The sequence below is a fragment of the Colletotrichum costaricense genome, assembly GCF_030867565.1.
Source record: "Colletotrichum costaricense strain IMI 309622 chromosome Unknown Scaffold_17.1, whole genome shotgun sequence".
Classification (NCBI taxonomy): Eukaryota; Fungi; Ascomycota; class Sordariomycetes; order Glomerellales; family Glomerellaceae; genus Colletotrichum; species Colletotrichum costaricense.
Genome location: NW_026848246.1, coordinates 801,948 through 816,123, shown reverse-complemented (window position 1 = coordinate 816,123; position 14,176 = coordinate 801,948). Strand labels below are relative to the sequence as shown.

Genomic DNA, 14,176 nt, shown 5'->3' with positions numbered 1-14,176 from the left:
CTTTCCGGCGCCCGATGTACCTTTATGTGCGATGCACCACCCAGAAGTACCTGAGGTGACCTTTCCTCATCCTTACGTCCCGTCATGGACGACGTATTGCATGGGTCCCCCTCCACTCCTTCATGCTTTCCCCTTCCAGCCGATGCCCCCACTGTAAATGAGCCTTTCACACGTCAAGGCCATCCCATGGTGCCTTCCCAGACACACTCGCCGTCCATTACATCGTCGTGGTCCTTCTCGTGAAGGCGACACGCTCAGATTATAAAGACAACCTATTCCCCCCTTTAATCACAGGCTTTTCTTCCCACCATTCCATTCAATATCTCACTCACATACTCGATCTTGAGCGATCTTGGTAAACAAAAACATTTCGAGGCTCCAAACAATCGCCTTTTACCCTATTCCTAAACTATATCCAACAAACCCCCACCCTTCCAACACCCGCACCTTACACACACGCCCAACATGTCAACACAACAATTCACTAAGAAGGCCGTCCACTTCGGCGCCGGCAACATCGGCCGTGGATTCGTCGCCTGCTTTCTCCACAACTCCGGCTATGAGGTCGTCTTCGCCGACGTCGCCGATGCTCTCATTGATAAGCTGAACGAGACCCCTTCATACCGGGTTATCGAGGTCGGTGCTGAGGGTACCAACGAGAACACCATTACAAACTACCGCGCCATCAACTCAAGAACACACGAGGCAGAGCTGGTCGAGGAGATTGCCACGGCTGATGTCGTCACGTGCTCCGTCGGCCCAAACATCCTCAAGTTTATCGCCCCTGTCATCGCCAAGGGTATTGACAAGCGTCCCAGCGACCTGGCACCCATCTCTGTCATTGCCTGCGAGAACGCTATTGGCGCCACCGACACCCTTGCTGAGCACATCAAGGACCCTCGCAACACTGCTGCCCACCGCTTGGAAGACCACCACGAGCGTGCACGGTACGCCAACTCCGCCATTGACCGCATCGTTCCTGCTCAGGACCCCAATGCCGGTCTCGACGTCACCCTCGAGAAGTTCTACGAGTGGGTTGTCGAGCGCACACCCTTCGAGGAGATTCCCAGCATCGAGGGTATCAATTGGGTCGATGAGCTCGCTCCTTTCATTGAGCGCAAGCTTTACACCGTCAACACTGGCCACGCTACTGCTGCCTACCACGGTTACAACCGCGGTAAGCGCACCGTCTACGATGCGCTTCAGGACAAGGCCATCATGGCCGAGGTTCGTAAGGCTCTCGAGGAGACCAGCAACCTGATCATTAGCAAGCACGGCATCGACGAGAAGGCCCAGCGTGAGTATGCTGCCAAGATCATTCGCCGCATCGGCAACCCCCATTTGGAGGACGCTGTTGAGCGTGTCGGCCGCGCGCCTCTCCGCAAGTTGAGCCGCAAGGAGCGCTTCGTCGGCCCCGCGGCCGAGCTTGCCGAGAAGGGTGAGGACTGCACTGCTCTGCTCCGCGCAGCTGAGATGGCGTTCCGCTTCCAGGACGTTGAGGGTGATGATGAGAGCAAGGAGCTCTCCAAGCTCATGTCTGAGAATTCCCCAGAGGAGGCTGTTACTAAGATCTGTGGCATCCAGTCTTCGGAGAAGATTCACCCCATGTTGGCTGCTGTTGTTCGCAAGGTCCAGGCCGACAGTGAGGAATGACTCACCGGAAAGCTTTGATGTGTAACGATTGACGGGCATGATTTTTTCGGCGTTTTAGCATATATCACTGGGACAAGCATGGAGTTTGAGGATATTAAGAGAGCGCAGCTTTAGCGCAATTTCTGAGCAAACCCGAGTTAAAGGGTAGGATCAAGATCAATAGATCTGAGCTACAAATCCAAACAATATTTCCAAACAAAACAACCCGTCTGCCTCGTGAACCACGATTTGTGCCTCCGTGCATCACTTATGAAAATAAACTGGTGAAGGGTGTGTATGCGACAGCGGAAGATGTGCATAAGATGCTGTTCATGGATCTTGCATATGATAAATGTACATCAAGTAAATCCGGCAGACTCTGCTTGAATCCCAAATGTCAAAATTACATGTAAACTTCCTTATGGAAAAAGAGTCGCCGCGAATTCTTACCGACTGCCTTCTGAGGGGATTCAGAAACCAGGTATCTACTTCAGTAAGGTATATACCGCAGCCTGGAAGTGAGAGGCTGGTGTGCGGCCACTTACCTGGTACCTTGCTTGAGTTGTGGCTGATGATGTGGGTGTGGCTTTGGCTGTCAGATAAGATAAGCGATGCAATTGAAGGGCACCTCAGTTTACGTGGCTCAAATGTATGTGCCTTAGGCAAAAGCCACATCATTAAGGCACCAATCAGCTCCTGAACCTGGCGACGGTAGGGACACATCTGTTGAAGCTCGAAATACCGACTTGGCCAAAATTGCGCCTGCCAAAGCTCTGGAAGCCATCAATTCCCACGACACAAGCTGACGAGGCTCCCCGACTCTTTCCTCCGCGACCGGCTTCCAGCGGCCTCTGCTAATCCTCTCTCCTTTTCTCGAATTAGTCGGACTGCCACGTATGATTCCCCTTTAGGTGTCCTATCCAGCGCAAGAACCACTCTTCCCCCACTTCGTTTCTCGAGGACACCATCACCTTTCCTTCAACTTTCTCCCTTGCTGGTATTCAGGCATAGGTCGTCAACATGAAGGTCGACGTGAAGGTACGAACCAGACCGAATGGAATTCCTCAGCTCTACGCATTGTTCGAGCAAGAGCTATTGGGTTAGCCAGAGCTGCAGCTGCATAGCTCTCGCCAACCTGTCGTCCCCTGAATAGCTCTGGGTAGCTGACTTATTCTTTCCAGCGACAATTGTTCGCCCGCAGCGAGCGGGTGAAGGGCATTGACTTTCACCCTCAAGAGCCATGGATTCTTACGACTTTGTACAGCGGTCATGTCTACATCTGGTCATACGAGACTCAGCAGATCGTCAAGACCTTCGAGCTCACCGATGTCCCTGTCCGAGCCGGCCGATTCGTCGCAAGAAAGAACTGGATTGTCTGCGGTTCCGATGACTTTCAGATTCGTGTATACAACTACAACACCTCAGAGAAGATCACCTCCTTCGAGGCCCATCCCGATTACATTCGCGCCATCGCCATCCACCCGACACAACCTTTCGTGCTGACCGCCTCCGATGACATGACGATTAAGCTCTGGGATTGGGAGAAGGGCTGGAAGTGCGTCCAAGTCTTTGAGGGCCACGGCCATTACGTTATGGGCCTCGCCATCAACCCCAAGGATACCAACACCTTCGCTTCCGCATCCCTTGACCGTACTGTCAAGATCTGGAGTCTCGGCTCGGCGACGCCCAACTTCACTCTCGAGGCCCACGAGGCCAAGGGTGTCAACCACGTCGACTACTACCCTCACTCTGACAAGCCCTATCTTCTGACGACATCCGACGATCGCACCGTCAAGGTCTGGGATTACACCACCAAATCTCTGATCGCCACCCTCGAGGGCCACACGAACAACGTCTCTTTCGCATGCTATCACCCCGAGCTGCCAGTCATCATCTCCGGTTCCGAAGACGGCACCATTAGGATATGGCACGCAAATACATACCGATTCGAGCAGTCTCTCAACTATGGCCTGGAGCGCGCATGGTGCGTTTCCTACCAGAAGGGCAAGCAAGGCGTAGCTGTTGGTTTCGACGATGGTGCTGTCGTCGTGAAGCTGGGTCGTGAGGAGCCAGCCGTGTCAATGGATGCGTCAGGAAAGCTTGTGTGGGCCCGCCACAACGAAGTCGTCTCTGCAATTATCAAGGGTGGAGGTATGTTGCGTCGATCTTGAACCCCACACCTTTTGCTAACACCACTAGATGCCTCGATCAAGGACAACGAGCCCATTTCCCTTCCTGTCAAGGAGCTCGGTACCTGCGAAGTGTACCCCTCGACGCTTGTACACAACCCGAATGGCCGATTTGTCGCAGTCTGCGGAGATGGAGAATACATCATCTACACGGCTCTCGCTTGGCGTAACAAGGCCTTTGGCTCTGCGCTGGACTTCGTCTGGGCATCCAAGGAGAACACCAACGACTTCGCCATCCGAGAGTCGGCAACCAGCGTCAAGGTGTATAAGAACTTTGTTGAGAAGGCGGGTGGCCTCGATGTCGGTTTCCAGGCTGAAGGCTTGACTGGAGGTGTCCTTCTTGGTGTCAAGGGCCAAGGGGGTATCTCATTCTTTGACTGGCAGACCGGTGGTCTGGTCAGACGCATTGAGGTCGAGCCGAGAGAGGTTGGTTTCTTGCTGCGCTGCTTCGGTCCATGTGCTAATTTGAATAGGTGTACTGGTCTGACAGCGGCGAATTGGTTGCCCTCGCATGCGAAGACACCTTCTACGTCTTGCGTTTCTCGCGCGAAGCCTACGTCGAGGGTGTCCAAACCAACCAGATTGACGAAGATGGTGTCGAGGCCGCCTTTGAGGTCATCACGGACATCAACGAGAGGTAAGCGGTTTGTCTACGCCTCAAACAACTAGATGCTAATGCTCAAGTAGTGTTCGCACCGGAGAGTGGGTTGGAGATTGCTTCCTATACACCAACAGCACCAACCGGTTGAACTACCTTGTGGGCGACCAGACTTACACGGTATCCCACTTCGACCAGTCCATGTACATCCTGGGTTACATCCAGCGTGATTCAAGAATCTACCTGGCTGATAAGGACGTCGGTGTCACCTCCTTTTCCTTGTCCTTGCCTGTGCTCGAGTACCAGACTCTGGTTCTTCGTGACGATATGGAGACTGCACAAGAACTCTTGCACACGATTCCTGCAGACCAACTCAACAAGATCGCGCGATTCTTGGAGGGACAGGGTCACAAGGAACTTGCCCTAGAGGTTGCTACCGATCCCGAACACAAGTTTGACCTCGCTCTCGGACTGGGTCAGTTGGATACTGCTCTCGAGTTGGCGAGAGAGGCAGATGTTGAGCACAAGTGGAAGACAGTCGGAGACGCTGCCCTTGCCGGATGGCAGGTCGCCGTGGCGCAAGAGTGCTTTACACATGCGAAGGACCTTGGCTCGTTGCTCCTTCTCTACTCTTCCACATCCGACCGCAGTGGCCTGTCAAAACTCTCTGACCAAGCGCAAGAGGCCGGCGCTCACAACGTGGCATTTAGCTGCAAGTGGCTGCTAGGCGACGTTGCTGGCTGCGTGGAGATTCTTACCAAGACTGGACGGTTAGCGGAGGCTGTCTTGTTCTCGCAAACATACAAGCCTAGTCTGACGGCAGATGTCGTCAAGGAGTGGAAGGAAAGCCTCGAAAAGGGGAAGAAGGGCCGCGTCGCCAAGATGGTCGGTGCTCCGGTAGAAGACGAAGACCTGTTCCCCGAGTGGGACGAGTGGCTTCAACTCGAGAAGCAGGGTGGCGCCGCGCCTCAAGTTGCCGAGGTCACGAAGGTCAACGGAACAGACGCGACTGAGGAGGCCGAGGAGGCCGAGGGGGCCGAGGAGGCAGAGGAGGCAGAAGAGGCCGATGAGGACGCCGACGAGGAGATGGCTGAGGCGGAAGAGGATGAGGAGTAGGTAGCCGTGTGCTCGGTATCTCAAAACGCAATTTGATTAGGGACGGTGCGGGGATCGTAAAAGGCCTAGATGTCGAATGGCCCTGCCTCGACGGGCGTTGACGGTAATGATCATGCCTTGCAAATAAATGGAAGATGTTTTTGTGTCATGACGTTACAGTCTCGCCAGTAGATCCGTATGTAAAAGTATATTATAACATGAAGTCTTTGAAGCAATGATGTTCCAGTAGTCGTGGTTCGAAGTATGTGGTCAGGAACATATCTCACACCCGCTGACGTGAATGATAGTTTTCGAAAACATCGCCCATGTCGTTCACAGTAATGATCTCAAACCTGTTGACATCCATGGCCTTCTGTCAAAGGGCATGGCAGATAAGTCCTAGCCACATTGAGTCCGCCTTACCCGAAACCACAACGTTCAACCTCAATAAACCAAGTTCACCTCCCCTTCTGAAGCCGTTCTTAGTGCCCAATCTTCAACACGGTCGAGACCCCAGATACATGTAAACAAGTGCCTCGCAAACTCATCAACATCCGCCGCGGCCGTATTATGAAGTAGCCCATCGCTATCAAGAGAAGGCACAAAGAGATTTCGATCGCCGCAGCCGTTGGCGTCATCATCCTCGCTGCACTCCGCCCCCGGACGATCGGCAGCAGCATCAACTCCGGCACCGGTACCACCTCTGCCTCGCCCGGTCCTGGTCCCCTTCCCGGACGTCTCTCGACAGAGCGCCGCCCATCGCGGAGCCGAGGGCGCATCCCAGAGGCCCGCACGGGCGGTGAAGAGGGCGCCGCCTGAGCACTCGCCCCATTTCCCCTTGAGGGCGTTGTACACGCCCAGGGTGCAGACGACGATGATCCAGGTGCGGCGGACAGATTCGGAGAGGACCCAGAGGTTCCAGGTCCAGAGGTCGCGGTTGAATACTTCTTCTTTTGGGTGGTTGGGCTTGTCGTTGTTATTGTTTCTCCCTGGTCTGGCGGCGTTGGCGGCGTTGGTGTTTGCTGTGACTTGGTCTGCTAGGTCCGAATCCCTTTGTGCTTGGCATTTCCATGTTGAGGGGGGGCATTGGCTCCTGTAGAGAGTGTCGGCGTCTCTTTGGGCGGATTCCCATAGTTGTTTTGACCAGAGATCTAGGGTAGGCAGGTGTTCTTCGGCGGCGGCGCGTAGGCTTACTGAGCCGTCGAAGAGGCGGATGATGGTGTAGACGTAGAGGGCATGCACGCGAGCTAGATGATCTCTCGTCTCGAGTAAAGGGACGGACATGGAGTCATTGCCCTCTACCGCGGGCTGACTTGCCAGCAGGGCCGTGACGCGTTCATCCAAGATTCGATGGACAAACGCCTCATTCAAAGACGTCTTGTGGAAGTACACCGACGCCGCGGCAAAAGCGTCCTGGACGCATAATGGGAAGTGATTCCCCTCGGTGTAAAGACTGCGGTGGATAAAGGGGTTGTGGCCGTCCATCACCCACCGCCGGACCCAGGCCTGCAGACCGCGAGTGAAGTTGGTCAGGACGGAGACGGGGTAGGCGTCGCGCGGAGGCGCAGGCCAGTGGTCTATCCTCCATGTTTGGGGGGCGAGGAACCACTGGCTTCCTGCGAGGGAGGCGGCTATGGAGGATTTGAGGCGAGGGTAGTCTGGTTTGGTGATGTATGGTTCGTGATGTAGCTGCTGCTGCGGAAATGTTGCGGGTTTTGGTGGCGGGAGGGAGAAGGCTGTTGCTGGCGAGAGAGGGAGGTTTGGGGTGGTGAAGTCCAGGTCTGACCAGGGCATGCTCCAGATGCCGTTTGTCAGAGGAGATGCGTCGAAGAGGAGCGTATCTGGCATCGTTGCCGGGATGGAGTGCTGCTGCTGCAGCGATGCCGGGGCCGGTGCCGGTGGGTCAGAAAACGGGAGCGGCTTGAAGGTCTCGGGCCGCCGGCGTCGTTTTGTGACGGGGTAGTGGCAGTCTACGTCGCGGTCGTCGCAGCGGGAACATGATGGTAGGCCTTTATCGCAGCGGCGTTTGGATTCTGTGCATGCTATGCATGCTTTTTGCTTGGAGGATCGAGTCATTTCTCGATACTTGCTTACTTGGGTCGACAATGGCGCTTCGCTCGAGTTACATCAAATGAGGTGCTCAGCCGTCAAAATGTGTTTTGGTTTGTATTACGCCGTGTTTGTCATCACAACGATCTCGCAACAGATCCGAGACCATGATTGCTGAAGCAGAGACCGGGCAGGAGAACCTTTGAGTTGAGAGGATGACGGCATTTGTCAGCGCTAACAACCAAGGCGCGGGCTCGGGACGCCGTAAGCAATGTACGGAGTGGGGCCACCGCGCAGCGCCGGTGCGGGTTTTGCGGGTTTTCGGCGGAAGACTTGCGGGAAACTTGCGGGAATTCTGTGCGGGTGGTTTGCGGACTCGACTTCCCGGCTGCAGCGATTGGGCACGTCGGAGTTGAACGGATTTTAACCACCAAAAAGTTTTTGCATAGCTAATATGATGACAAACGATGGATCTACAACAACGTTGAGCGATTGATCACGTCTTTGCTGATTGAATTGGTGAGGATGAAGGGCTGGTGTTTGTGTTACCAACAGTGCTGGGAAACGATATAAGACTGCGATGATTCTGTCAAATGATGTATCCCTTAGATTCTGAAACCAGATCATCAGCTTCTTCAATCTTGACATCACATCAAATCCAATAACACCTTAAACCCCCTCCAGATACATCAAAGAAACCTTCGACACGACTCTCAACATGGACAGCGATATTGGCGCCGCCGCTTTTGCAGCACTGACTTCCACCTCCATCTACGAGACCGGAATAACCTTCACCAAGAAGGAGCACAAAAAGCCCTACCCAACCATCTTCCCTTCCCGCCCAGAGCTCTCCCAGGCAGGACGAACAGTCCTCATCACTGGCGGCTCAGCTGGCATCGGCTTCGCCATCGCAAAGGGCTTCGCGCAGGCCCATGCCAAGCGCATCATTATTCTCGGCCGCCGCCGGAACCTCGTTGATGAGGCAGTCTCGGAGCTCAAGAAGGAGTTTCCCCAGGTGCAGTTCGACGGATACTCCATCGACGTAGATGACCTCGCAGACGTCGAGAAGCTCTGGAAGGGCTTCGAGGAGGACGGCACCGTCATTGATGTCCTTGTTCTCAATGCCGCCAAGATTTCGGAACATGGGCCCATCTTGTCTCTTGGGAGAGACGAGGTCTGGAGCTCCTTCACTATGAACGTCCGCTCACTCTTGGATCTCTCTGAGAAGTTCTACAAGCAGAAGAATGGCGAAGGTCGCCAGAAGGTATGCAAGCTCAATACAGTGCGTGACGGAAGTCAGAACTGACAGGATGGCTACAGTTTCTCGTCAACGTATCTACGGAAGCTAGTCACAACTTTACCAAATCGGGCCCTTGGCCTGCTTACAGCGCGAGCAAGAATGCAGGAACGATGCTGATCCAGATGATTGCCAAGGATACCCCTCCCGAGAAGATGCAGGTTCTCAACTTCCACCCGGGTGTGGTGCATACCTCGGCTTTCAAGAACGCTGGGATTCCCGAGGACATCTATCCGTTTGATCATGGTATGTGTAGTCCGAGATCAAAGAAAGTGGTGTGCACCTGCTAATCATGTCTGGCTTCTAGTTGACTTGGCTGGAAATTTCGCCGTCTGGGCCGCATCGGAGGAGTCGCGCTTCTTGCATGGCCGCTTTGTCTGGGCCAAGTGGGATATTGATGAGCTCAAGAGCGGGGTGATTGGGGAGAAGATCCGGAACAACGATCACTACCTCAAGGTCGGCGTCGTTGGACTCCAGGAATAAGTTTTCCTTTCGAGTTCGTGGTCAAGACAGGGGCAACGATAGACATACGAAGACAGACTACACTGAATTTCATTCAATCTTCACGTTATACTATCGCTTGATATGCTTCCCAGAAGTTTGCAATGCCATTCGGAAATATCCTCATCTAGCTTCAGTCCACGTGCGCACGGGCAAGATTGAAGGAGTCGCGAAGAATGCCACGGGGCCCCGAGGACTGCCAGGTCGTTGGCATTCTGGGAAAGCTTCAATTACCGAGAAGCAGTTGGCGTAAGGCTGGAACATTGCTTGGATATGGTGGCGTGGACAACTTTTTTCTCAAATCGTGACCCTTCTCGTTGCATCGAGTCACACTCACGGGCCACCAACATGTAGCTACTCGGCTAACGAGGATAGAGGCTCTCGCCAACCCATCTGTAGAACTTCGCAAGTCACACTCCTGTGACGGATCACTCACCTGCACAACAAGACACAGTTCGATCATTATTTGTCTTTTAAATTCCTCCTGCCTGCCAGTGTAAAGCACTCCAAGGTTTGCGACCGGTCTAGAATGCGTTTTAGGTCCCAAGTGACAGTAGTGAGATTCATTTAGAGAAGCATCATGACTAACTACAGTGAGCCTGTTTGCCAGTAAGCCTCCTTTCTGAGAAACAAGAGGCGGGTATTACCGATCTCCTTTCTTGGACTCCCATCTGGGCCTCTTGAGTAGTGTGTAACAACCTAAAATAGCTCTAGGCAAAACATCTTCTAGCACTAGCTTCGCCATTTCCCCTGATTTGGCTATCTTAGTGCCTTGCACCGAAACGAAACTAGAGCCAGGTTGAACAAGTCTTCCTTAGCCAAAAGTTTCTTCGAATGAGCTGCAAATCATCCTCCTTTAGTATTTCGGGTTAGCTGAAGGGCTTGTTGCCATTTCATAAGCCATGGCTAAGATCCTCTCAAAAGCCAGGATGACGCCGTCAGTCATCGGCATGCCGCTTTGACAGCACCCAGCTCACTTCTCATGAAGCTTGTCTTCCCCATGATTGAGCTTTCTAGACGTTTGCGTGCACTAGGTAGAGAGCACGGTCGTGGACGGTGGCAGCGGATTGAAGCCAGGAATCCTTATTTTCATGCTTGAAATTAAGCTACACCAAAGTAGTGTCCAGGGGCATGCAATCCGTCTTCATTCATTCTCATATTTATTGAGATGAAAGCCGCAGTTTCGGGATCCTGACGTCCTCATCAACTTCATTACGTTCTTCCAACAACATAACCTATTCATTGGTACTCATTTGTATATCTCAACTCACAGTCTTTACCAGATCTCACACTCACTTCCCACAACATGTACACCAAGACCGCCCTGATCGCCGCCCTGGCCGGTTCAGCGACCGCCGTCTTCGACGTCAGACCGGACCGCATCCGTCGCGATGTCGTTCCCCGTCAGACTGAGCTCTCCGCCGACCCATGCCTCAATGCCCTAGGCACAGTCTACGCCAACGCACCCACTCCTCCTCCCAAGATTCTCTCCTATGAGATGACTGCTCCTCCTCAAACCGACCCTTGCAGCATCACTGTCCCTGCGGAGCTGAGCGCCGAGTACTCGAGCTATACCTCGGAGCTTCTGAGTTGGGTCGACGCCAACTCGGCCTCGATCGCGTCGGCAGTGTCCGTTTGCTCCACTCTCTCCGAGTTCGAGACCGAGATCCCGCTCTGCACGGCGGAACTCGGTAGTGGTGCTACGGAGTCTGGCTCTTCTGCACCAAAGACCACGGCTGCTGGCGGCGATTTTCCCAAGTCTACCGGCGAGACAAAGACTGGAGCTGCCGCTGGCACAGGTGCCGGTGTCAGTGCGACAAGCGGCCGCAACAACCCAACGCAGGTTCCCGTCAACGTTGGAACCCGTCAGACCGGCATGATCGCAGCCGCTGCCGTTGCCGCTGGTTTTGTCGGTGTTGCCACGTTTTTGTAAAAGGGTTATGGACATACTTGCAACGCGGAAGAAAACACTAGGCATGAACTACAGAGGTTGTCAAAATTGTATACGTAAAATTTAATTTTATACAAGAATCTATGTCGTCACTATACGACTTGGTCACCATCTTGACTCCTGACATCTGGCACTACTCGCATTCAGAGACGAGCGTAAGCCGATCACTAATCAACCCTTGAAGGGCCTGACCTCCCATGGAGTGGCTACAGCCATGGCAGTTGTGCACTTGGCCGCCAGGGCAGCCTTACCCTCGTCACTAGTGGCGGAAACGCAGGGCGTCCCAATGTCTCCCTTGATACCATCGCAGAGAATGACGGGGTCACCACCGCACGGGGTAGTGATGTTGAAGTTCTTGAACTGAATGTTGTCGCAGACGGCGTTCGGGTTGGTGGAGCAAGTAAGCTTAGCGACAGCACGGCCGTACTTGCCGCTCGAGTATCCAGAGAAGTTCTCAAACAGAATGTTGCTGATGTTCATCTGGGAGGGGTACGCAGCGCAGGTGGTGGCGTTGATGTTGAAGTAGCACGAGTCAATGAAGGCCGTGTACTCGTTGTTTGCCTGCCAGAAGTTGCGGAAGGTGACGTTGTCGATGAAGCCGTAGCCAATGTTTGGGCCGGCCCAGGTCTTGAGGCGGGCACCGTGCTGGCCGTTGAGCATCCAGACGTTCTCAATGACGACGTCCTTGACGAAGCTCTTCTCGCCGGCGTACTGACCAAGAGATCCGATGGACTGTCCGTGGGTGCCGTTGCAGTACATGGTGTCGACGTGGACGTTGGTGGCGTTGGACTTGGGGGAGAAGCAGTCGTCACCAATGTTCACCCAGGCGCGCTTGACGCGGACATCTTCAACGTTCAGAGAGTCGAAGAAGTCGGTGTTCTTGGGCTCGGCAGTGTGGTTGTTGGTCTCGGCGGTGACAATGACGTCGGTGAAGGAGATGTCCTTGGCTAAACTTCTGTTAGTGCTGGGCATCTTGCAGTAATAATGGCGGCACCACTTACAAGTCACGATGAAGGTAGTCCAGCAAGGAGAGTCCTTGAAGTGGATGCCCTCAATGGACAATCCGGTCGCGTTCTCCGCATAAAACAGGATAGGCCGGAGGTAGGCGTTTGTGGGGTCCAGAATCCTAAAAGTTTGTTAGAGATAAGCTTAAAGCAAGTCAAGGATCTGTCGAAAGCTTACTCAAGACCGGCAAACTCGTTCCACCATCTCTGGCCGTTACCGTTCAAAACACCCTGGCCGTACAGCTTGACGTCCTTGCCTCCCCACTTCCAGAACATGATGGAGTTCTGGAACGGATGGTGGAAGGCATTGGCCTGCCAGTACGGGGTGTCGTTGGTGAACTTGATCTCACCCTCCCAGTGGACGTGGATATCATTGAGCCACGTCAGATCGAGAGGCTTGCCAATGATGAATGTCTGGTTTGCGGGGAGGTGCAGAGTGCCGCCGTTGTTGGCCAGCTTCAGGCCCTCGACAAACTCGTCAGAGACGTCATCCAGGTCGTTCTCCGAGGCGCGCAGAGTGTAGGTGTTGCGGCAGCCTCTGGATCGCTTCTGGTAAGGGTGCTTAACGCGGAACTCATCCACGTTGCGAGGGACGCCGGCCGGAATCAACTCGGCCGAGTAGGCAAGGGCGCTGCTGGCAGCCGCCAGGACGGCGAAGATGGAAGAGACTCTCATGGCTACGTGTGGGATTGAGTGGTGAGAGGGAAACACACACACGAGGTTGAGTGGGATTGCCAAGTGAGTTGCCAAGTAAGGAGGCTGCTCGGGGGAGGTGATCAGCCATCCAGAACAACTCCCAGAGCGCGAGCGTCTTCATATACTCGTTCCGCTTGGCAATGGACCTGCATCGCCAAGTCACATTTCTTTCCCAATTGCTCTACACCCTAAGTGATCATCATGGCTATCAACAGCTCTTTGGCTATGAAAATATTCGACGTCTCTCCAAAGTCGGGGTAACATGGCAGGGGTAGAATAAGCAGCTAGTTGGGGCGATAGCAAGCTAGTCTCGCTACGCCCAGCCATCTGGAAATAACCAGGACGCACTGCGCGAAGGAGAAACAACACAACCCATTCCACCTATCAAGCCCTCGTTTCTCCTCACGTTCAGCGTCCTGGTACTCCCGCATCAGTCCATCCGCGTAATCAGCAGACCGCCGCACCGGGTCTCACGCCGGCCTCGCAGTAGCCCCAGGCTCTCCAGGCTCCCCCAGCCGTGCGCCCATAGGGTTTGAAGGGTTGACCAGCCTCGAACCCCATCGCGACGAGGGGGAGAAGTTGGGGAAGATGCGAGCCAACGAGCTTTAGCTGAGGTGGATTCGGAGATTGTGCAGGTTGCCTGCATGTCGGTTTCCAGGGTCGACTGCGCCGTCTGGTCTACGCGAGCAACTGATTGATGGAATTTCTAGACCGTGGTCAACGGAGAAAACTAGCCAACAATCGGATGGATTCGATTTGCGTCGTTAGTCGAGATTCCCCCGCACAAAGCCGCAATCTCCCCCAGTGATCCATCTCTTTGTTGGAAATTTTGCTCCCTTGTCAGTTCCCCCCCGCGTCGTGATGTGGATAGAGGATTGTGGAGGAACTGTGGAGGGTTGGCCAAGAAAGGACTCCTGTCCGTGGTCCCAACGCCCCAAAGCTTCAGTCAACTTGGTCGATGTCTTGGCCACTTGGGCCAGTTGGCATTTCTTTTTGCCAAGAAATATCATGTCTTGATTTCCGGAGGTAATTGCCGAAGTGAGCGCCAAGGCTTCAACCACGACCACACACCGTCTCTTCACGCGTCGTCCAGCGATATTGGTCTCAATGATCACAGCTTGCGAGAATATCATTCCCCGAGTTGTATGGAATTGGAGCAAAAAT

At 54.0% G+C, this 14,176-nt stretch overlaps 7 protein-coding genes across 7 annotated transcripts; 4 read left to right on the top strand and 3 right to left on the bottom strand.

The window, feature by feature from the left end:
- Positions 1 to 465: 465 nt before the first annotated feature.
- CCOS01_13471 (mannitol dehydrogenase domain-containing protein) lies at positions 466 to 1,653 on the top strand (the record flags this gene model as incomplete). The annotated part of the gene is made up of 1 exon (XM_060461617.1): positions 466 to 1,653. The coding sequence occupies one exon, from the start codon at positions 466 to 468 to the stop codon at positions 1,651 to 1,653; it is 1,188 nt and encodes a 395-aa protein (XP_060308045.1).
- Positions 1,654 to 2,652: 999 nt separating this feature from the next.
- Positions 2,653 to 5,535, top strand: CCOS01_13470 (coatomer WD associated region; the record flags this gene model as incomplete). Its single annotated transcript, XM_060461616.1, has 5 exons — positions 2,653 to 2,670; positions 2,814 to 3,783; positions 3,832 to 4,247; positions 4,295 to 4,458; positions 4,509 to 5,535. The coding sequence occupies 5 exons, from the start codon at positions 2,653 to 2,655 to the stop codon at positions 5,533 to 5,535; spliced, it is 2,595 nt and encodes an 864-aa protein (XP_060308044.1).
- Positions 5,536 to 5,958: 423 nt separating this feature from the next.
- On the bottom strand, positions 5,959 to 7,590 carry CCOS01_13469 (uncharacterized protein; the record flags this gene model as incomplete). The annotated part of the gene is made up of 1 exon (XM_060461615.1): positions 5,959 to 7,590. One exon carries the CDS (start codon positions 7,588 to 7,590, stop codon positions 5,959 to 5,961), a length of 1,632 nt encoding a protein of 543 aa, XP_060308043.1.
- A 691-nt stretch (positions 7,591 to 8,281) lies between these two features.
- Positions 8,282 to 9,343, top strand: CCOS01_13468 (short-chain dehydrogenase; the record flags this gene model as incomplete). The annotated part of the gene is made up of 3 exons (XM_060461614.1): positions 8,282 to 8,827; positions 8,884 to 9,106; positions 9,168 to 9,343. 3 exons carry the CDS (start codon positions 8,282 to 8,284, stop codon positions 9,341 to 9,343), a joined length of 945 nt encoding a protein of 314 aa, XP_060308042.1.
- Positions 9,344 to 10,667: 1,324 nt separating this feature from the next.
- Positions 10,668 to 11,294, top strand: CCOS01_13467 (infection structure specific protein; the record flags this gene model as incomplete). Its single annotated transcript, XM_060461613.1, has 1 exon — positions 10,668 to 11,294. The coding sequence occupies one exon, from the start codon at positions 10,668 to 10,670 to the stop codon at positions 11,292 to 11,294; it is 627 nt and encodes a 208-aa protein (XP_060308041.1).
- A 189-nt stretch (positions 11,295 to 11,483) lies between these two features.
- On the bottom strand, positions 11,484 to 12,991 carry CCOS01_13466 (glycosyl hydrolase family 28; the record flags this gene model as incomplete). The annotated part of the gene is made up of 3 exons (XM_060461612.1): positions 11,484 to 12,259; positions 12,314 to 12,438; positions 12,495 to 12,991. The coding sequence occupies 3 exons, from the start codon at positions 12,989 to 12,991 to the stop codon at positions 11,484 to 11,486; spliced, it is 1,398 nt and encodes a 465-aa protein (XP_060308040.1).
- Positions 12,992 to 13,776: 785 nt separating this feature from the next.
- CCOS01_13465 (uncharacterized protein) lies at positions 13,777 to 14,145 on the bottom strand (the record flags this gene model as incomplete). Its single annotated transcript, XM_060461611.1, has 1 exon — positions 13,777 to 14,145. One exon carries the CDS (start codon positions 14,143 to 14,145, stop codon positions 13,777 to 13,779), a length of 369 nt encoding a protein of 122 aa, XP_060308039.1.
- Positions 14,146 to 14,176: the final 31 nt, after the last annotated feature.